Genomic DNA, 24,212 nt, shown 5'->3' on the forward strand with positions numbered 1-24,212 from the left:
TCCATCTTATAACCGTAAGGGCTAGACCGTAAGCTTCACTATTCTGCTTCTTGCGACGTGCCCTTAAGGGCGTATACTGATCGTAAGCTCCTTTAGATGGTCCTTATAGGCATTCTTACGACCGTACGCCTTGCCCATAAGGTCCTCTAAATTGGCTCTAAATCCCCCTTATGGGCATAAGCATGTCCTCAAGGTCTTCTACAATTGACTTACGCCCGTAAGGACGATCGTAAGCTGCCTGTAAGCCATCCAGTTTGCCTTGTCCTTGTTCTAATGATGCCGAGAGAGCTCCAACTTCATCATTTACAATCTGAAATGCTTTTTTTGTCTCTACCTCTCTCTCTCTCTCTCTCTCTATCTCTCTCTCTCTCTCGTCTTTAAATACTGCCCTAAGCCTGTTAATGCAAAAGACACTTTATTTAGCATTAAATTCTACAATATAGTTCTAATACATGCAAATTGAGTGTACGAAATGATATGAAATATATGAACATTATACACTCATCAAATTCCCCCACACTTAAGCTTTTGCTTGTCCTCAAGCAAAATCGAACATTACAGACCAAGTGGAGAAAGTTCAAGACCTCGGGTGCTCAAGAATTTATAAGTTTCACAAGTAATTCTTGTTTCCACAATACAAGAATGCTAAAAACTTCAGATCCCCAAAAATAGTGAACACTCTATTCAATATCATCTATGTGTGTGTGTGTTACAACTCTCTACTTCACTTCTTTCAATCTAAAGGACTTCATTAACAAGCATTCACAAACAACTTCTTATTCGAATGGTGGTAGCTTCAAATATCTCCTAAGGTAGCCTTTTCCCGCGAGCGCTCATCGAGTGGCTTTTACTCACATTGAGAGTAGCTTCACACTTCTAATAGGGGTAGCTTTTTCTATTTCTCAATTAATTGTTGTTGTTGTTGTTCTTTGCAAATTCTTTCAAATTTACAAAAAAAAATTCTCAAATCAACCACAAGAAGTTTAATGAATAAAACTAAATAAGTCCAACACGGTCTAAGTTGCTACAATAGAGAAATTTTGTGCTATAATTAGGTGAATAGACAAGAATAGAATGCACACTAAAAAAAATAGAACTCAAAATAGAACAAACTCGCAAGCGTCCACCCTAATACTATAAAACTCCTTTACATTTCAAATGCAGCGTCATAAGTCAAACTTGGCATGTAAGAGAGTTAACAATGAAACTTAAATCCCTCCCCAACAATTAAATCATACATTGTCCTCAATGTGTGTATAAGAGAAGCATGCAAGGCAATGTAAACAATACTAAGAGGGGAGTAGAATACAATTACTTCCCCAGTTCATATAGACAAAGTCATTGATGCTTGGAACCAGCTTAGTGTGTCCTTTGTTGTACCCTAGCAATTTAAGGGTCACTCAAGGTGAAGAATTGACTGAGTGAGCATCCTCTTTATAATTGAGGATGTTTGGGTGTTGCAAATAAATCTTGCGAAGGAAGTAACATTAAAGCTCAACAAAATGAAATAACAAAAATGGAAAATAAGCTCTAATAAAGTGGCAAAATAAGTATAAACTAGGCAGGGCCAACCATTGCCATAATTGATATTTACAAAGTCTGAAAATGAAATAGGAATCAATGCTCAGTTGTGTCCAATGGTGCAGAATCGGTCTGCAAATACGGTGATGATGAAGGAGTCGATGCAGGAGGAGCGAGAGCTAGAGGAGAGATCAGTCGTAAAAGCAAGTCCTGGTTACGGCCAAGGTCGGCCTCAATCAGTGCCTGGGTCATGAGAATGGTCTACGGACCCTTTTGTACCTATCATACCTCAGCCCACTGCTCCTGAATCTTTGATCTACATTGATGGCGTGCTACTACTGTGCTAGCTGCACTCACCGGTGCCCTGCTCGATGGAAGGGATGACTCACTGTCAGACTCATCGTCTGCATCCTCACCCCTGCTAGTACTTGCTTTGTTTGACTTGTGGTAAGTATTTATCTGGAGTCACGACATACTACCATCCCCATCAGTTGTAGTGTATCCATCCCCAGTGGGGTAGCACCGCCAATACTCTCAAGGCGCTGGAGCCGATCGACCAAGCCTATACCTAGAATTAGGCGTGTAATGTATGGGTTTACGAAGATCTCACGAAGGCGTACGTGCTGGCCCTGATGTGCAATGAAGTCTGCCAGCGTGTAATCCAAGTAGATGGGGCGACGCTCGACCAAGCTATACAAGAATAATAGCTCATGTCGCCCTAACTACTCCAATATTGTCAGTTCGTCCTGTGAATGGGTAAGCAATAATAGCATGGACATACCTGAAGTTGGGCATGTCAGAAATGAGGCCTTGGAGGGGCCTGGCTCGTAGCTCCTTCCGAGGCTCATATGCTGCCAAACTCTGGAGGTGTGACGTTGGGCAGGAAGTCGATGAGGAGCTATTCATATTGTAATGTGCTAATAAAATCCGAGTTGTATAACCCCGATAATAGAGAGAAATTGGTGAATGATAGCCACCACTGCTCCCTGAACAGTTAAAATCTAATGGATCTGGATCTATCGAATTCGACCAACCCTCGATCCACCTCGAAGGTAGAGAGAGCCTCGAGGGTGATAACTTTGTAGACCTGCTCCTCATAGGAGAAAAGCCTACTTTAGCTGCCTATTTGGAGCATCCCTCTGATCTCCTCCTCTAGTACCAACTGTGCTAGAACGAGCCACCCCACCGTACGAGGCTAACTAAACCGCTTCATCTTTAAGCGGGTGAACAACTCTCAAAAGTGAGCCTCCTAAAATGCAGGGGCTGAAGGGACTTGAGGGGTAGATGTCTCCTCCACGAGGGTCGTGCCCGAGGTAGATGCCTCGGTCCGACCCTACTTGGCCGGCTTGGATGGAACTTTCCTCACTCTAGTCATGATGCACATGAAAATATGAAGTTTAGAACATAAAAATACAAATTTTGATCAATATAGTAGTGTTTACGGCCTACTTATGGGAAGTCTTACGGCTATAAGTCTTGGGAAAGTCACTTTTATGGCTTACTTATGACCGTAAGCCTAGGGCTCAAGCCATAAGTACACCTCCTATACATCAGAGCTTTTAAAATTTACAAATTTAAACATTAAACATCATTCAAGAATCACTAAACATCCAGACAATCAATTTCATGCAGCAATTCAATCATTTGACCTAAAAATCATGAAAAGTAAAGATCACCTTTGATACAAAGGCGAAAATAGAGAAACCAACAATGAGAAGCTTCAAAATCGGTCTAACCCCATTCTAAACCACTAAAAAACAAAATAGAAAGATGAAGGAAAGAGAACGGGAGGAGAAGGAGGCTTGGTGACCAAGATCTGGCACAAATCAAATCAAATGAAGATCAAAGGTAGCCGGCGTCGCTAAAACCCTAGATGCTTACGGGCGGCTTATGGGCATAAGCAGTGATCCTAAGTATCATTGTATAAACAAATACAGGCGGCTTACGGCCTTAAGGCTTGCCCCATGAGGGTACATCTCCTTTACAACCTAGGTTACACCCGTTCAAGGCCTAGCACTGTAGTCCGTAGGGTTTTCTGTCTTACTCTTACGGTCTAACTTACAAGCATAAGGGACCCGTAAGGAACCTAGGCTGTATTCCCCAAAAGGTTATAGGCTGTCAGGGTTTAAGATATACCCGTAAGGTGCTCTGGATGGCTCTTACGGCCTCACTTATGGGCCTAACCCACCTGTAAGGAACCTTTGAACTGTGCTCACCAAGACTTGCGAACTGTAAATGCGCTGGTAAGGCTCTCTGAATTTCCCTTACAGGGTGGCTTGTGGGCGTAATGTGCCTGTAAAGCTATCTGTTTGAGGCTTACAACCATGCTTACTGGCGTAAGTAGCCTGTAAGAATCCTAGAAAATTGAGCAGAGTTTTCCTTGTTTCCTGCAGTTAATCCCAAATACATATAAAACCTGAGAAGCACATAATGAGTGTCCAGGATCACAAGCATCCAACCAACACATGAAATTCATGATAAGATGAGCAATTTATGGCAAACTCAAACAAGAATATAAAACTACATCTTAAGACCCAAACTAAGCAAAATACAAAAAATCTTGCTTGGGTTGCCTCCCATAAAGAGCTTGTTTAACATCATGAGCTTGACTTACCTGAAACGAGCATCTCATAGAGGTTCGAAGTAAAAGCATTCCTTTTGACCAAAATCAATGTCTCCAAGATAATGCCGAAGTGCAAGGTTGGAGAAAATAAGGAACTTACTAATGAAGTTGATCACTTCGGGGATTACCTCCTTAGGCGAAGGTTTTTTCTTGCCTTTCTTTGGGGAAGTGACTTCACGCCATTACTTTTTTATCATGTTTTCCTCAGTCACGGTTGGTGTAAGCAAAGGGGTGGTCTCTTTAATGTGAGGGTCATCCAATGGCTCCTCAAAAGAATCCTTATGTAAGATTTCCTACATATATTCATCAACAATCGAATCAACCTTATCAAAAAAATAACAAGTATCATCAAAAGCAAAAGGATGTTTCATTCCATCTGTTCAAGCAAACATGACTTCCTCATCCCCAACCCTAAGTGTTATTCTACCATTACAAACATCATTGAGGGCTTGGGAGATAGCCAGGAATGGCTTACCAAGAATGAGGGGCACTTTAAGATCCTCATCTACATCCAGAATCACAAAATGTACCTAAAAAAATAAATTTGTCAATCTTTATGAAAACATCTTCGATGATTCCCCTAGAATATCTAATGGAGCGGTCCGCTAGCTAAAATGTCATCCTAGTTTGCTTAAGGTTACAAAGTTCAAGATTCTTAAACATGATGTAAGGCATCACATTAATATTGGCACCTAGATCCACTAGGGCTTTTTCATTAACCAATTCACCAATGTTAGAAGGGATAGTAAAACTCCCTGCATCTTTTTGTTTCCTCGATAGCCAGTTTTGAAGCAACACCGAGCTCCCTTCACTCAATATGACCGTTGATACCTCTTTAAACTTCCGCTTGTTTATTAGTAGGTCCTTGAGAAACTTTGCACAAGGCTTCAACAAATGGTACATTGATGTGCAATTGCTTCAACAAGTCCAGAAATCTCTTGAATTGTTTGTTTGTGCGATTATTCTTCAATCTTGATAAGTAAGGGAAGCGGGGAATGTACTCCTTTACCGGTGGTGGTATTCTCTTCTCAAAATTTGGAGTAGGATTTCTTTCCCTTACCAGACTTTCAATAACCTCAATTCCAGGCTCTTTTTCCTTATCCATCTTTTCACTACCCATCTCCACCTCTTTACCACTCCAAAGAGTAATTGCCTTGAGATGTTCATAGGGATTGGCTTCAGTGTTACTTGGTAAACTTCCTTAATTTTGTTCAAGAAATAATTTGAAAATCTGCCCCACCTGGTTCTCTAAATTCTAAAGAAAAGCTTGCTAGTTTTTTATCGATGCTTCTATGCTCTAGAACCAGTAGCGTGACTGCTGAAACTTGATATCTATACTCTGAATAAACTGAGTGAGCACTTATTCCAATGCGAGTCTCTTGTCATTCTGTTGGTGAGGAGTAAATCCTGGCGGGGGTTTCTGCTGGTGTCCTTGATTTCTCCAAAAGAAATTGGGGGGATTCCGCCATCGTAGGTTATATGTGCCAGTGTAGGGGTTTCCTAGTTGTCAGAAGGCACTACCAACGAAGTCTACTTATTTGGTGGGTCTTTACGCCGCTCCAACAATGAAATAATCTGTTGAAGCATGTCCTTCCCCCACACGTGTCACACGCCATAACGGTAGCTGACTTCTGAGTAGACAAATGATCAATCTTTCAGCTAAAAACTTCCACTTGGGCTGCTAGTACTGTGACTTCACTAATTTCAATCATCCCAGCTGGCTTCACTATGTATTTACCTCTCGAATTCCATCAATAATTTTCATGACTATTTCTTCAATCAACTATTTGGCTGCCTCTGGGGTCTTACTACCAAGTGATCCTCCTACTTCCAAATCAATGAGCTGCTTGGTACTCTGATTGAGGCCTTGATGGAAAATCCGAACTTCTAACGTAGCTTTTCTGAATTCTTAACTATTTGTATAAACGAAGGCTTAAGCTCAAAGTTGTTTCCTGTGATTGGTGGGCACACTATACTTGACTGAGAACCGTTAAGAGTGGGATAAGCATAATCTAAAAGAGTTCTATGCCAGTTCCCTTGATGTTCCATAGTGTCCAACTGCTCTCCCTCAACACACATGGTCAAAGATCATGTTTCGTTTAATAAAGCTATTCTCAATCTGGTTTCAATCACTCTTTCTACACTGTTCTCACCTTTTGCTAGTCTTGTTAATTTGCCCTTTGATGGCATACACTGATATCAAACAAAAGAGAAGGTTAATCAAAAAACAATAAAGAAAAACAAAGAAGAAAGAAAAGAAATAGCTAAAGTGACGAATAATCAAGTGTTCCTAATATCATTATCCTTTCCTGTCAACGGCGCCAAAAAACTTAATAGGGATGCAAGTGTACATACCGATCACGTAATAAGGTGGGCGTAACTGCAGAGTGTCGGTCCACAGGGAAGGAGGTGAACTCTAATAATGACTCTAGAACCAAAAAATAGCATAAACGATCAAGTGATATGTGTGTATATAAAAGCAAATAAACACAAGAGAATACGGAAAATAATAGAAAAGAAATGAAGGAAGAAAGCGATGTCCGGGCATAGCATCTTTTTAACATTACGAGGAACTGGACAATGGTTATCTAAATATACAATCCTAACTGAACTGAAAGGTTTCAAGAAATATACAAAACCCTAATTTTTTAGGCGAAGTGTAACTGAATAGGTGCAAAGCTGATACAAACATCCACATAATCACATTAACACTCTATGAAACCTTATTATGGACTAATGATAATCTAGATAATCTCTCCCCAAAGAGAGAGATTATTCTTAATCCGAATACAGAGTAGAAATGCAATTTCTCCTAAACTCCATTACACATAATTGGAAAGAGCACAAAAATTATCATCAATGTAGCACAAAGGATTCTAGAAGACAAAGCCTCCTAGATACCCTAACCAGAGGTGTACCCATTATCCTCTCGAATTGCGGTAAGTCTATGCCAAGTGGGAATTTCTTCTCGCACATAGTAATACCAAGTATGATTGCTAGAGCTTTGGGCCTCTTTAGAAATCAAGCATTCAATCACATAATTAGACTCAAATAGATATGATTGCAAATATAAAAATCAATTAAGTATCAAAGATCCAAAACCAAAGTCAAAAAAATAAACTCTAAAGTTCAACAATGCCCAAACATCTACAACTTAGCCCTCCATTAATGGAGGGCAAGCATTCAAGACACAAATAATGTAGGAAAACATGAAAACCATGAAAACACCTTTTTCAATCCCTAGGATGAAGAATCGCCATAGAAGTTTCCATGCATGGCGCCGAGATGAGTTTGACGGCTACAATCTTCAATCCTCTTGAATGTAGATCTGAATCCCTCTCCAAACCGCTCCTTAAGCGCTGGAGATTTGTCTCTTTTCTTCCTCAACCTCTCCTCCAAGAATCTCCCCCAAAGAATAAAAGAACATATTAGAGGATACCCTAAAAATCCTCATAAGTTTTATTTATACCCGACTGCTTACGGGCATAAAGGCTAGGCCGTAAGGAAGCTAGAGAAAATGGTCGTCGTGAGCCTTATGGGAACACTTACAGTCGTAAGTCATGTTTTTAAAGTATTCTGTATGTGTTACGGTCTACCTTACGGTCGTAAGCGCTAAACCATAAGATTTACTATTCTGCTTCTTGCGACCGCCCTTACAGGCGTATGCTGTGATCGTAAGCTCCTCTAGATAGTCCTTATGGGCATTCTTACAGGTGTAAGCCTTGCTCGTAAGGTCCTCTGAATTGGCTCTAAATCCCCCTTATGGGCATAAGCATGCTGCCAAGGTTTTCTGGAATTGACTTACAGCTGTAAGGATGACCGTAAGCAACCCAGTTTGCCTTGTGCTTGTTCTAATGATGCCAAGAAACTCTAAGTTCATCATTTACAGTCTAAAAGGCTTCTTTTGGCTCTCTCTTGTCTTTAAGCACTACCCTAAGCCTATTAATGCAAAATACACTATATTTAGCATCGAGTTCCATAATATGACTCTAATACATGCCAATTGAGTGTACAAAATGATATAAAATACATGAACATTGTACACTCATCAGCATGCATCAAGCTCATTACAAATAACCCTAGATCCTACACTCTCATCTAACATAAAGGAGAAACAAGAAGAGAGCAAGAAAGATAGGAGTGTTTATCTTGCTAAACTCAAGGGAGAAGGAAGGAATGAAGGTTGGAGATTTAATTCACCAAGGGGAAAGAAAGGTCATCCAAAGTTCTCTTCTCCTATAAGAGAAAGGCAAAGAATGAAAGGAAAAGAGAAGAGAAGATGTAAAAAAAAAAATATATTGGTTTAGGATTTCAAAAAGATAAAAATGCCCTTGTGACAACAAGAAAGAAACAATGCAGGTAAACTTCACATAGGCTATGCGGACCTCAAACTAGAAGAAAAAGGCTTGTTGTTGGGAATGGTGCAGGCTGTGTCATTTCGCACAGGCTATGCGGAACTCGGCTTAACTAACAATTAAAGGCTGGCATCCACAGGCTGTACCTTTTTACATAGGCTGTGTGGATTTTAGTCTAGATAAAATCTTGTGGGTTAGAATTTGCATAGGTTGTGTCATTTCGCACAAGCTATGCAGATTCGCATAGGTTGTGTCATTTCACATAGGCTATGCGGATTTCAGCCCAGCAAAAAGATTCAAGGCTAGAGATGGCACAGGCTGTGCCAAAACCTGATTACAAAGACTATTCTATGACCACAAACTCTCAAACTAAACAAACCCTACTGAGTACACCCAAAATAGGGAACAAAACCAAAAAAAAGGTTTTAAATAGTACATATGGCCATAAATAGCTTTCTCAATTAATTGTGACCATATATATACTTGTGTCTTCAAATAGATCTCCTTTCCAAAGATAGTTGCCTTTTGCTTGCTCCTCCATAGAGATCTTCCAAGGTTGATACTCTTACCAAAGATATTTCAATAGATTTTCTCCACTTGGTTCCTTGAGAGACATCCTCCAAATTTAGCTCTTTCCAAAGATTGTTCCACTTGGTTCTTTGAAAGATCCTCTAAATATTGCTCCAACCATGGTCTTCTAGTCTTCAAGCCACATCATCCTCCTTTGCAAAGTTATCTTACCATGTCTCTAAGCTTGCCAAAGTTATCTCCTGAGTTATCAGATATATAAAAAAAAATTATAAAATCAATTTGTCAAAATTAAAGTAAAAAATGAAAATAGTATTAAAAAAAAAAATGGAAAACTTTACAACTAACTCCTCAAACAATTACTAAAAAAATCCTCTCGCTAGCATGCGTTTTTGGAAAATGCAAACCATGAAAAAATTATAAAAGGCTTGACCAAAATGCTCATCTAATAAAAATTACATCTCTAGTGTTGTTTCTAATAGTAATAATAGCTGTATCATCCATGCATGCAACTTCCTCTATATTTCCATTCAAACAAGGAAATGGAAAGAGTGAATTGAATTTCATTTTAATACATATAATTGAAAGCAACCAAATGCAACAGCACAAAAATTTCTAACAATATTAATTTGGAAGGGAACTATAACATTTTATGAATGTGCTCCAGTATTTGATATGAAATAAATAAGGCATAGTACTATTCAAGATTTTGATTGACAACCTTCAATTTTTGACTTAAAATTTAGTATTCCCAACCAATCCTAACGACCATAATTTTGTTCATCTTTATTCAAAATCTTCTAACTTTGGTCATCTTCCACCCTCCAATTTTGACACTTGAATTAGGATTTTTACATTTGATGCCGTCTAAAATTTTGACCTACAACAAATTAATTGGAAAATTTTTTATTTAAATCTCAATTTCTCAAATTTATTTTGTGGTAACAAATATATATATATATATATATATATATATATATATATATATTTATTTTGTCATAAAAAGTGGTCTTCCACTTATAATTTTCTACTTTCTTAAATTACAAGGTTTAAAAAAAACCATAATTTTTCATCATAATGAGGCTGCTGCCAACTTTCATTTAATTAATATCTGTCATTATTTCAAGTTTGATTTTTTGCAATTGAGTTTTAATGCAATAATATGTCATTGCTTACTTCCGAAACGGAAATGCCACTCATCCATATTAAATAAACAAGACAGGCATTAGACTAATAACTTATTTTTAATAACACTAATTAGCAGCCACTAAATTAAAAGTATTACATGTTGAAGCCAACAAATTAATTACAAGTCCAACATTAGATTATATTATACCATCTTAATACATATATAAACAAAACATGCATGAATTTTTCACATAATAATAATAATAATATAATATATTATTATTATTATTATTATTATTATTATTATTATTATTATGAAGAGTTTTAGTGGCCGATAAAATCTGGTTCATACAAAATAAAATATAAATAAGTTGAAATCTATACATACTATTAAGTAGATGTATAATCTACTCCGAGAGCGTTTTAAAGAACAATTTTAATTTTTTTAATAAAATTTAAGTTTTTATTTATATTACTTATAATATTAATAATTGAAAAACATTAATTACACTTAATTATATATAATAAATGTTCCAAGATATAAAATATTCTCTCCATTCCTAAATACATGTCGTTTAAGATGTTGCACAAAAATTAAAGATAGCATTAAATTATCTAAATTTTAATATAAAAAACAACCAAATTATTAAAATTAAGGGTAAAATTGAAAATAAATAAATAAATAAATAAATATTGCATATTGTCAAACGACAATTATTTTGTAATAATTTTTTTTTAAAAAAACAACATTTATTTAGAAACGGATGGAGTAGTTTCTATAGTAGAAGTTGTTTAATTATATTATTTTATATATGATATTGCCTCAAAATTTCTTACAAGATTTTAAAAACTCCAATATGAAACCGAGGAAAATACCTAGTATTAATTATGATCGTTGTACGTCGTTCTCCATCCTTTAAAAAGGTTTAGTGGGCCACATGCATTGAAAATGAACCATAAACCTCCTTAAGGTTCATTTAATGATGAGCAGAGCAATTGGAAGGTAGGCAGATGGCGGGAGAATCGCCTAACTTACTTAATTTGTTCATCAAAGTAAGATTTCACCTCCACAAATTAAGTACACACATTTATTCAATTTCTTTTTTTTTTCTGCACCATTTATTTTGCCGACCTTACAAAGTCTCACGTCATGAACTCATACGTCACATGCGAAACGTCAACAATGGACTTTAAGCTCCAGCCTAGCTACGTCACGCTTCATCATATTAAAATTATCTTTTTCTCACTTTGAAATAATTATCTCTAATTTGTACCAAAAAAAAATTCTCTCTAAAAAATAAAAATATGTCTTTTCTTTCCCTATCGCGAACAAGCTACTTGCGAGGGTGGAAATATATCTGGAGTACAATTGTATAGATTCAACAGTGAATGCAAGGTTTAAACCTGTCCCTTCACTTAAATATAAATATTTTACGCAAAGACCTGATGTTAATAATCAAATAATTATTAATAAAATAAAAATATATTTAAATCATTTATGTTAAAAATATTTTGTCAAGTGCAATCCAAAGCATGCCTAAGGTCCTAAGTGAGACTTTTCTATGAATTAGGTTTTAGGGAATATCGGAATTTTTATTTTTATTAAAAATATTTTGTCACGTGCTATCCAAAGCATGCCTAGGGTCCTCAGTGAGACTTTTCTATAAATTAGGTTTTACGAAGTATCGTAATTTTTATTTTTATTTATATTATTTATAGTGATAATTGTCAAAAAAAACCCCCCAAAGTTTGTAATATTTTTAAAAACACCCCTTTAATTTCGGAATCCCTAAAAACCCTTTCTTTTTAATTTCATTCTCTTCCAAACCCCTAAAGCATGTAACGGTGGTTACGGAGTGATTTTTAAATTTTATGGACGAAATTGCCCGCGCATGGGAAGTCGTGGCATTGCCATCATTTCGGCGGTTAGAGAGGAAGTGGGTGTTAGGGTAATCCCAAGAGATAACTTTACTGGAGCTGTATATTTGATTTTTATCAACTCGTCTCTTCAGCTTTTTCCCTTTCGTCTCTGCCGGAACATCCTCTGTAATTTCAGCTTTTCCCTTTCCACCGGTATCTCGAAGGAGAAGTCCGACGCAAGTATTCGGCATTTCATCAGTTCGCAATCTAAGGTATTGAAGAAGTTGTGATTATGGTTTTATGCTAACTATTCTGTTACAAAGAAATATTTTTTCGATTTTGTTTTGTGGTTCTGTTTTTATTGGAAGACATTGAAGCCTGTAGGGGGATTTATCGACTGGGGTTTTGTTAGTCTGCACGGAGATTTCTCGGCTAGGGTTTTGTTTTGTTTTACATTTTTGTCTGCCTACACGATCGAATTAGTTTTTCGATTGTTATGATTTGTGTAATGTTATAATGTACGTTTCCCCTTTCATTTGATATGTTTGCAGTTTTACAAATGAGGTCTCCGTTTAAGATATGAGTTGTGGTTTAAAAAAATATGTCACCACTTAACTATTGTTGTCTCTATTTAACAAACTACGTCTCCATTTAACAAATGATGTCTCTGTTTAAAAATTGACATGTTACCATTTAAAACTTTTCATTTCTCGCTTAAAAATTTGTAAAAACTGCTAAATGTGTTGTCATTGTCACAGGCTAGTGATTAATGCGGTCAACCTAATTAATGGGCGATGCTACTTGACACCGGTAGTGGAGACCTTAGCTGAATTGAAAGTTCACATGATCCCTCGACACTGGGAGATCATCCGAAGGACACCGTTTGCAGCATTTATAGAATTGGAAGCTCTATCCCAAGAGCGGGCCCTTCTTGATTCTCTGTTGCAAAGGTACGATGGCCGCACCAATAAATTCAGGATCGGGGAAAGCCTGCTGAGTTTCAGGCTTCAAGATGTGGCCCTCATTCTTGGTCTGCGTTGCGATGGCGACGCAGTCATGTTTCAGAAGAAGAAAACCCGCTCAGCTTTCGAAGGGAGGTATTTATCAAAAACCTACGAGAGACACATAGACTCCATCAAGAGCACTCTTGTGCAACTTGTTCGACAGAGGGGAGAAGAAGAAAATTTTGTCAAACTCTTGATGGTGTACCTCATGGGTACAGTCCTCTTCCCAAATACATCATGCTCGGTTCTGAACTGGATCGTTGATTATGTCGATGATCTACCCGCCATGGGCCAATACGCATGGGCGCAGGCGACGCACAAGTGGCTTATGGAAGACATTCTACAAGCAACCGCTCGAGTGCAAGATAGATGCGCGAGAAAGAAGACCAACACAGGATACATTAAGGGTTGCTCGGTCGCGCTTAACATCTGGTTTTACGAGCTGAGCGGAACCAGAAAGAAAGTCCATTTCGGCAAGATCCCAAGGATGTTGTGCTACGGTGAAAGTACTTACCAGAAGCAAGCGACGATATAAACCAGCTTGTTATCGCTCGAAGAAAAAGAGGTAATAAATCATGAACAATGTTTAACAGAAGTCTTTAATGTTTAAACATATTATTTAGCATTTAACTATTTTATTTACAGTTTAAAACTTATTTATAAAAATTTAAAACATTTGTTCTCAGTTTAAACAGATTCTATAATGTTTAAATATATAAATACTCTGTTTAAATATAGTTTTTATTGTTTAAACTAAAAGATTTCGCTGAAATTGTTTGATTTACATATATTAGTTTCCTGAGCTGGTTCCGGCGAATGCTGAAGAAGATATATTTGTTCGGGCTAACCGACGAATTGATGCTATTGCTCTGGAACCACTTGGTCGAAGGCAGGATGAGAGGGTAGCCTCTTCCGTGCGCGCTTGACGCCGTTCTCCTACTTCCAGCCCACCACGCACACGCATTCCTCGACGCCGGAGAAGCCCTCCCCTACTCCACCCGATTGCAACAACCCCCCGACCACGACAACGACGGGTCTCCCGATCAGCAGCACCCGACCATGGCAGCTCCTCCGACCGTGGCAGCCCCTTCGACGGCACTAGGCGAAGATGTTACTTCAACTCTTATGCAGGCGTGCCAGATATTGATGACCGAGTTTCCTTGGTTTGTCGCTCGGATTGAGGTACTGGAAGGACGGTCACAATCGACTGCGCCGTCCCTCCAAAGAAATGAAGCACCCGGGACGGACGAGGCGTCAGAATTTGACGACGATGACATCATCGGGCTGGCCATTTCAAGACGGCCACATTCGAAGAAACTTGCGAAAAAGAGGAGAATAATAATACCTCTGTCTCCACCACCAGTTGACGATGAAACAATAGTAACACCATCGGCGGCTGATGCTGTTACTGAGTCTATCGCGTTGATGACATGGCCGTGATGGTGGAAGAGATCGTAGATGATTTTGCCATTGCCGCGGTTGAGAAGATCGTTTACTCTGCTGTTAACGAAATCCCCGACCCGGTGGAACCGGCGGCTGAGAGTGCGGCATCAAAGATGGACACAATCCCTGAAGAACAAGAACAAGCTAAGGGTGTGTCTCCCGTTGATGTTGTTGCCGTGGCCATGGTTCAGAAGATCGTTGACTCTATTGTCAACGAAAGTATAGGGACGGTAGAACCAACGGCCGACAGTACCGCATCAAAGCCAGACAATCCCATAACAACAAGAAGTATGTAAGGATATGTTTGCGGTTGATGCTGGCATCGTCCCCACATCGAAGGAAGATGCTGCTGGTGCTGAACACCGTCAAGGCTCAACAACAGTGCCGCATGATGATCCTGACCAAGCAACGAGAGATATGATCGAGGCCAATCAAAAATTAGACGAGAAGGCTCGGAAAGTCTTTGTTCCGAAGAAGAGAAAATGGGTTGGTCAATCGCGTCTTAACAAATACGAGCAGGAGTTGATAAGGATCTTCCTCAACTGCCCTATGGACAGGTAAGTTTGAAGTTTTTATGATACTGTTTAAATATTTATATATTATCACTTAATTTATCTATGTAACGTTTAAGTATTTATAATATCATTTAAAAATTGTCTATATCATTTAAATAGTTACAATATGGTTTAATTATATTTGTTATCGTTTAACCTCAGCACTATCGTGTGGAAGAATGATGCTGTCAGCACCACACGGGACAAACTATACACTCTGCTTGAGGGGAAGGATATGGTCACAGACGATATGATGGACGCTTTCGTGTGCATAATACAAAAGTCGCTGAGCAAAGTGCCATATCGTTATAAGAAGCGTGCCTCCATTATACGACCACTGGCGCTATTTTTGTCGAAGCAGGACGACGCACATGAAACCACTATGGCTATAATCGGAGATGCCGTGCGCAACTTGCATGAGGTTAAAATTGTCATCCTCCCGATAATCATGAATGGTCAATTCCATGTCGTCGTCCTTAACAATGAGAAACAAGAATACATGCATTATTCTTCATGCCAAAGTGCGGGGTACGATAAAGACGCGTTGGACATGGTAAGTTCGTTAATAAATTGTGTCCGATTAATAGTGTTTGGTAAATAATCGGTATTCTAATCTCAACTTATATACCTCGACAGCGGAATCTATTCAATATTTGTGTCGATATGGAGTTCGGCGAGTCGGCGACCTCAAAGTACCCACTAGTTCATGACATGGAAACCCCACGACAAAAACAAGGAAGTATCAACTGCGCCGTCTATGTCATGCGGTTTATCGAGCAATTACTCGCCGATGAGAAGCTACGGCTACCGCAGACAGGCGTCCCTTATCTGAGATTAAAGTATGTTTCCCGCATACTTAAGGAGGGGAGGACAGCCGCTGTCCATGAAAAAGGGGGGTCATCGCAAGCGGGTTGATAGAATTCCTTGTTTTTTGTTTGTTTTCAAATGTAAACCAGTTCAAATCCAATTCATTGTTTTTATTTTCGAAGAACATGACAAATTTTCTCAATGTAAATTTTGTTTGTTTTCAATTGTAAAGCAGGTTAAATTCAATTCATTGTTTTTTTTATTTATATATTTACAAGTAGATACACATCAAGTACTATCATCTTAATCCAAAATGTAATATTTTTTTTTTTGTTACACAGAGCTTTGACAGTGATATTACAAAGGATATTAGTGAACAAAACAATGAGTTATAAATTAGTAATTTTAATTTAAATTATATGTTTCTAACGTATAATTTTGTACTTTATACCGTCTCCGCTATTCTCTCACAAGTTTAAGATCAAAACTTTGAGCCTCTTTTCCTTCATAACCATTTGCTCATATTTTGTAAACCAAATAACAATAAGAACAGTTCTTCAGTGGTTTACTTTTTTTAAACAATTCTTCAGGTGGGTTTTTTCTTCACCATGCATATGTTTCTCGATGCTTTGTTTCGTCACAAGGATCACCAAAGGTAATATAGATGATCTTTAATAAAAATAAATTCTAATAATTTATTTTTTTATATTTACATAAAATTCACAATCGAATTTTAATTTAATTTAAAATAAGTCTATAAGTCATCAAACGGCTAAAATAAGATGGTTGAACCAAATACTTTAATTATAGGACACTATTTATGACTATGACTCTAAGACAATGTTCTACAACGAGGACAAAGATTATAGATCTATACAACACAAGTTTTTTTATTTTCTAATGTTTGGTAAATGTTAGACTTGAAAACACAGAACTTGCTGATTTAAGTCATTTGACCTAAGCTATAAATGTTTGTGTGTGTGTATATATATATTAAGTTTTTAAAATAATTTAAATAAAATATATATATAATTTGTTTTTCTTCTATAAACTATTATGAAATTAATTTTGTAATAGTTAATGAATAATGCCTAATAATATTTAAAAATAAAACTTAAATAAAATTTGTCTTTTAAAAAAATATAAAATAAATACTTGTTTAAATTGGAAATTAAAGAAGCCAACGGCCTTATGGTCTATTAGTACCGAGTCCCTTTAGTAAGGTATTTGTTTTGGGAAAAACCCAAGATTAGGGCAGAGATGTTTATTGAGCTTGCTCCACATCTGTACACAACCCTAATTAACTTCTTTTAAATAGGGTATGCTTGTTACCTATTTGTGAAAAATAAAATATATAAAAAGCAAACAAAGAAAAGGATGAATGTCATATGTAAATATACTAATAGATTTTAGCATTTACCTTTTAAAGGATAATGTTTATTTAATTAGTAACAATTATTTTAAAGAGATGTATTTATAATTACAAATCTTATAAGATTGTTTAAAAGTAGCTTTTAGGGCCTGTTTGGATAGGCCAGAATTATGGCATAATCCGTACAATATGCCATAATTTAATATTTTCTGAAAATTGTGCCATATTGGCTGTTTAGGTGTTTATTTTGGAGTATAAAATTATGTCATAATATAGGTATTATGGCATAAAAAAATATTCCACTCTTAGTGGAATATTTTTTCATTGTAAAAAGTTTCTCTCTTTTTTGATCTATCCACTAGTCCACCAGTAGCCTAGCCGATCTCCGGCCAACGGCCACCGGTAAGGCCGGCGGTCAGTCCGGCCTCCAGCGACCGGCCACTGGTCCGGCGGCCTTCGGCGACTAGTCACCGGTCCACCGGTCCATCGGCCTCCGGTGACACGCCGGCGATTCACAAGTGGTCCGACCGGCCTCCGGTGACTGGCCACCAATCCACCGGTGGTCCGGCCATCGGCCGACTGGCCTCTGGTGACAAGCCGATGGTCCAATGGTGATCCGGCCAGCCTCCGACGATCGGCCATTGGTCCACCGGCGGTGTAGTCTCTAACCGGCCGATCTCCGTAATTGTTTTTATTTGTTAACCAAATACTAATTCTGTAGGAATAAAATATTATTATAATTTCTGTAATAATCACTTGCACTTCCTACATAATAAAATTATTCCATATTTTTTTATTTTCCAGCCAACAAACCCTTAGTAGAGGATTTATAGAATATTTCACATCAGTGAATAAAAATATGTCGATCCACTATTTTATGACAAACTTATGTTTCTAATTTTTAAAATTTATATCCTGAGTTAATTATAATAAAAGTCATTACAAAATTTTATTCTTAAATACTTCTAAAATAATATAAATAACAAAAATTAACTCACGGCCTCAAACTAATTAAACAACTTCTACTTCAATTAATCTTTTTAAAATTATATATATATATATATATATATGTTTGATAAGGTCTACAAATTACGGTTTTTTTTTAATAATGTTTATTTTTTAAATAGTTATCTAAGTATTTTTGTTATTATTTACGGAAATAGGCATTTTTTACTTTTTTTTATTAAACTTTAGGTTTTTTTTTTTTTAAAAACAATTGTGGGTTTACTAGTTTTTTAATATTAAAATTTTATTTTTTAAAATCACGGACAGTTTTACATTGAAGCCCTTCTAATTTCATAATATTTTCTTATAATTTATTTTATTCCCACTTCTACTCTCTATTAATATTTTCACTAATTCTAACACATAAAACTATAAATAATATTCAATCAAAATTTTAACAGATAAAAATTGTTGTGGTAAATAAAAACAAGGAATTTTATGAAAGTCAATTGGTGAATAAGGATTAAGAAACATACCTGAGTCCATTGGTCAAGATTGAGTAGTAAAGGAAGGTATCGTCAAGAGTCTGTGCGGCCCTTGGTCGGTGTTCCTCTCGACTAAGGTAGTCTCCTTCGTTAAGTATAACAAGAATATGAATTTTGTTAGCTTGAATGTAAAGGAAATAAAATAACTTTTCAGTAAAATAAAGAAACCAGAATGACACAAGTTTTAGAGGAGAACTTATCTATAATGATAATCTTTCTTACAACAATATTTGTGTGTTTTTACAAAAGGGACTTGGACGGTTTATATAGGCCTTCACTTAATAAATGGATGGTTAAGATTAATTTGATCCAATGGCTCTTGTGAATGAGGTAGGTGACATTGCTATCAATAATTCATCCCATCAAACACCAATAATGTTCTCCACTTAGAGCAAGTTACAAATTTGACTACTCTAATATTTAGAAATAATTTTAATTTTTATGCATTAAAATTTTGACCACAACAATTTTTATCTATTAAAATTTTGACTAAATATTACCTATAGTTTTTATTTGTTAGAATTATTGAAAGTAGAGATAAGAGAGTAGAAGTGGAAATAAAATAAATCATAAAAAAATATTATGAAATTATAAGAGCTTTAATGTACGTCTGTTGCTCAAATTAAAAAACTAGTACTCATGGTTTAAAAAAAATTAATATTAAAAAATTAGTTGAACACACAATTTAAAAAAAATAAAATAAAATTTTAATATTAAAAAACTAGTGAATCTAGAATTTTTTAAAAAAACTTAAAATCTAATATTAAAAAAATAAAAAAATACCTATTTTTTAAGTAATTACAGAAATACCTATTTTTGATAATTAATTAAAAAAATAAATAATATTAAAAAAAATCCACAAATTACTCATCTCAACTAATATCCGTGAAAGAATTTGTCACTCAATCTCCCACTGACTTATAAGAAAATATGTGATCATATTTTTCGAATGTGAACATTAATATTATTGTTTTAAAAAAAAATAGAGTCAAAAGAAAAAATTTTAAACAACAAAATAAAAATCCTAATTGAATAAACCTACGGGGGGCCCCACCAATCAGCCGACTGAAGAGAAACCAAAGCCTTATTTAACCAAGCCCGCAAACGCATCAACCATGCCTTCCATTGCCATTGCTTCTTCTCCTTCTTCTTCTTTTCTTTCTTATATTATATATTCAATAAAACATAATATATATATATATAGAGAGAGAGAGAGAGATATATATATAGAATGGCAGCCCAACTGTTATCAAATGGAGTGTTGCACAAGAGATTGCCAGAGAACTACATAAGGCCAGAATCACAAAGACCAAAGCTCAATGAAGTGATCAATGACACTAACATTCCACTCATTGATCTTAGTCTCTCTGACAAGTCCCTCCTCATCTCTCAAATTTCATATGCTTGCCATTCCTATGGCTTCTTCCAGGTCTTCTCCATCATCCTTATACATACCTATATACATACATACATACATACATACATACAGGGGCGGCTGCCCTGCCTGTCGCCGGCGGACCCCCTTCCTCCCTCTCTCCCTTTTACTCAGGGGCGGAGGAAGGGGGCGCGGCCCCTTGCCCCGGCGGACTTCCGGCCGACCTTCCCCCCTTTTTCCCTTCTCTCTCTCTCTCTCTCTCTCGAGTTTTCTCGAGTTTTTTATTTTTATTTTGAAAAAATATTTTATACAAATTAATCCAAAATTTCTCTCTCTCGAGTTCGAGTTTTTTATTTTTATTTTAAAAAATATTTTATACAAATTAATCCAAAATTTCTCTCTCGAGTTTTCTCGAGTTTTTTATTTTTATTTTAAAAAAATATTTTATACAAATTAATCCAAAATCAAATTTTATACAAATTAATTCTGATCATCTAAAACATAATAATTTTTTAAAAATATATTTACAAAAATTTATTCTTTAACTTATTGATATTTAATTTTACAAATTAATTTATACAAATTAATTTAGTTTTTTTTAAAAAAAAATATCTATGATTTAGCTTTTAATTTTTGCAAATTAATGTATATAACAAGTGATTTTTATAATCTAAACTATAAATTAATTTATAAATAAATTTAAAAATGTAAAAAAAATATTTATTAATTGAATTTTTTTTTTTTTCCTTTGGTTTTTGGTTCTGCCACTGCATACATATATGTATATATATCTCTTCAACCTGTTAATTATATATATAGGTAGTGAACCATGGGATAGGAAAGGAGGATTTGGAAAAGGTGATGGAGATAGCAAAGCAATTCTTCAGACTGCCAAAGGAAGACAAGATGGAGCTATACTCAGATGATCCAAACAAGAAGATAAGACTTTCCACTAGCTTTAATGTTAAGAAGGAGATTGTTCACAATTGGAGGGATTACTTGAGGCTTCATTGCTATCCTTTGGAAGAGTTTCTCCCTCATTGGCCTTCCAAACCTACTTTTTTCAAGTAAAGTACATCCTCACCGACATATTCTTTATATATATATATATATATTTTTTGATAAATCATGAACCTTCAATCTTTCAGTCAAACAAATTCAAACTCTAAACTTTTAGTTTAGAAAGAAATGAAATACTATTCTTCCGACTCGCTGATTTTTTTAAAAAATTTTTTTTTGTAAATTTTTAATAAAATGATGCCAAAGTTAAAATAGGAATATGAGTTATTTAAATTTATAAACACCGAACAAGAATTGATTCCCAAGCTTTCTGTTTTTGTCAGTTTATATATTAAAATATAGAATATTCATGTAAAATTTAGTATTAGAAAAATTTAATGGATTTTTTTTTATATATATATTTTGATTAAAGTAATGTTAAGTTTGCTTAGCTAGACAATTACAAGGTGGTCCAATGTTATGAGAGGGTAATATTTGGAATAGTCAGTAATCTTGATGTGGACATTATAATCGTCACATTCATTTTCTTGTGGTTATTTTTACAACAAAAACGTGTGGTCATTCTGAAGAAAATGAAAAAAATTATATAAAAAAAATTAAAAACATTGACTTGACTCTAGAAGTGGTATTTTCTAATAAATAGTTTCTTGTAAAAGATATTAAAATTTGGAAATGTTTCTGAGATCCTGATTAAAATACATGTCACAAAACTTTTAAGAATAAATATTGAAAGAGATGGTATAAATCTTATCAACTGTGTACGTTCACCAGACATTTTGTGGCCCAAGACACAGCAACCTCACAGAAGAGGTATACACCATGTGCACACACTTGTACATGTCGTGACTTAAATAAATAAATAAATAAATAAGAGGTTTTCCACATGATGCCACCTCTTAAATAACAAATTAAATTTATATTTTTTATTTTCCTTTATATAAATTTTTTTAATTGTGTAAATAAATAATGTATTTGTTTTAAAAATAATATATGTAGCTAATTTATAATTCTACTCATTGGTTATTAACAGAGATGTGGTGAGCACTTACTGCAGAGAAGTGCGAGAACTTGGTTTCAAACTATTAGGTTTGATATCGCTAAGCTTAGGATTGGAGGAAGAGTACATCAAAAAAGTGTTAGGAGAGCAAGAACAACACATGGCCATGAATTACTATCCTCCATGCCCTCAGCCTGATCTCACATATGGTTTACCTGCTCACACCGACCCAAATGCTCTTACAATTCTCCTTCAAGATCAACAAGTTGCTGGTTTACAAGTATTAAAGGAAGAAAAATGGATAGCTGTCAATCCAGTTCCTAATGCATTGGTTATTAACATTGGGGACCAAATACAGGTAGAGTTCTAACTTTAGAAAGTAGAGGCTAATCTTTATTTATTTATTTATTTATTTATTTATTTTGACCAAAGTCCAAAACCACGTTTTTTATATCAAAGGATTTTTATATTTACTTGTATAAATAGTCCTTCTTGTATATATTTTTATTTTTTAAAAGAACATAATCTATATGTCTTTTGAGGTTTAAAGTCCTTTGTTGTGTACATTGCAGGCGTTAAGCAATGGTAGATACAAGAGTGTTTGGCATCGTGCTGTTGTCAATACAGGAAATGAGAGGTTGTCTGTGGCTTCATTCCTCTGCCCATGTAGCACTGCTATAATTGGTCCTCCCATAAACCTTATCGAAGATGGAGCTACACCTATTTATAGGAACTTCACATATGATGAATACTATAAGAAATTCTGGAGCAGGAATTTAGATCAAGAACATTGTTTAGAACTTTTTAAAACCCAGTAGTAGTAGATATCACGTTCATTTTAGTAAGGCACCAAACTATGGTCTTTTATCATTTTGGGGTCCAAACATCAATTTGAATCAAAATAGTTATCCAACTTCAATTTTATTTTACCGGATGATTACCCAAGAGATTTCAGTCTTTTTTTTTTATGATGTAGATGCCAGAAATTCTCTATCAGGACATACATGACATACTATCCGCACAGCTGACAATTCCATCTCATTTCTTGACTGAGAATTTTGAACATCAGATCATAAGAAATAGACCGGATTCCCTAAGGTGACCACCTAGTGAAATAAAATTAAAGTTGAGTAATTATTTTGATTCAAATTAAAGTTTGAACCCAAAATGAAAAAAAGTTTGGTGCCATATAAAAAATTTACCCTTGAAAAGTCATTTGCATTTAAAAATATCATATAAATCAATAAATAAATTCCACATGAACTATTATTTAAAATGATTAAGAAAAATGATCCTGAATTAAAGGAGGAATTTATTTATATCAGTAGATTAGTCCCTGCTATCCTTCCATGCATTATGTTATTCATGTTAAGTTGAAGGGCTTTGCAACTACCTTTTTATTCAAGGCGAATCAAGGCTTCACCTTTTTATGTACTCTCTCTCAAGAAGACTATGCTTTATATCAAATAAATGTAATTTCTATGGTTTCATAATATCTGAGGAGCTACAACCTAATCTAAGTTTGTACAAATTAAAAAAAAAAATAATAATGTTTTTTTGAGAGTGCCTTGCTAGCAAGATTGGCCCAAGTAATAAAGGACCGGGTCATTTCAGGAAGAGGTCTTCAATTTAAATTGTTGTATATATAGAAAATACATGTTAAGAGAGATTTAAATTTTTTAGGGTTTCACTACTCTTTCCGGAAACCATTAGGTCAAATATGACAAAAAATAAAAAATAAAAAAATAATAATAAAGGTTTAAATTGTTGTCCCAAGTAACAAAGGACAGGGTTATTTTAAAAAATAAAGGTTTAAATTGTTGGCCCAAGTAATAAAGGACAGGGTTATTTTAGGAAGAGGTTTTGAATTTAAATTGTTGTATATATAGAAAATACATGTTAAGTGAGGTTTAAATTTTTTAGGGTTTCACTACTCTTTCCGGAAACCATTAGGTTAAATATGACAAAATTAAAATAAAATAAAGTAAAAGGAAAAAAAGTGTCTTGACTTGACTCCTATGACAATTTGTTTATTTTTTCGATATGTTTACCCTCGAATTTTTGTTATATATGTTTATATTATTTATCTTGGATATTAGATTATCACGGTGCCACTTTTGAATAAGGTGGATAAA

At 35.3% G+C, this 24,212-nt stretch overlaps 1 protein-coding gene across 1 annotated transcript; it reads left to right on the top strand.

Annotated features, from left to right (window-relative positions):
- The first annotated feature begins 19,814 nt into the window (after positions 1 to 19,814).
- On the top strand, positions 19,815 to 23,456 carry LOC120283561 (flavanone 3-dioxygenase 2-like). Its single transcript, XM_039290270.1, has 4 exons — positions 19,815 to 20,114; positions 20,880 to 21,127; positions 22,111 to 22,435; positions 22,650 to 23,456. The coding sequence occupies exons 1-4, from the start codon at positions 19,917 to 19,919 to the stop codon at positions 22,893 to 22,895; spliced, it is 1,017 nt and encodes a 338-aa protein (XP_039146204.1). The 5' UTR covers positions 19,815 to 19,916; the 3' UTR covers positions 22,896 to 23,456.
- Positions 23,457 to 24,212: the final 756 nt, after the last annotated feature.

The sequence above is a fragment of the Dioscorea cayenensis genome, chromosome 19 (assembly GCF_009730915.1).
Source record: "Dioscorea cayenensis subsp. rotundata cultivar TDr96_F1 chromosome 19, TDr96_F1_v2_PseudoChromosome.rev07_lg8_w22 25.fasta, whole genome shotgun sequence".
Lineage (NCBI taxonomy): Eukaryota > Viridiplantae > Streptophyta > Magnoliopsida > Dioscoreales > Dioscoreaceae > Dioscorea > Dioscorea cayenensis.

Bases quoted from the DNA above. Each gene is read 5' to 3' on its own strand.
- LOC120283561 (XM_039290270.1), top strand. From the start codon at position 19,917: ATGGCAGCCCAACTGTTATCAAATGGAGTGTTGCACAAGAGATTGCCA. The intron at 20,115-20,879 runs GTCTTCTCCATC...TTATATATATAG, and splicing joins ATTCCTATGGCTTCTTCCAG to GTAGTGAACCATGGGATAGG. The intron at 22,436-22,649 runs GTAGAGTTCTAA...TGTACATTGCAG, and splicing joins ACATTGGGGACCAAATACAG to GCGTTAAGCAATGGTAGATA.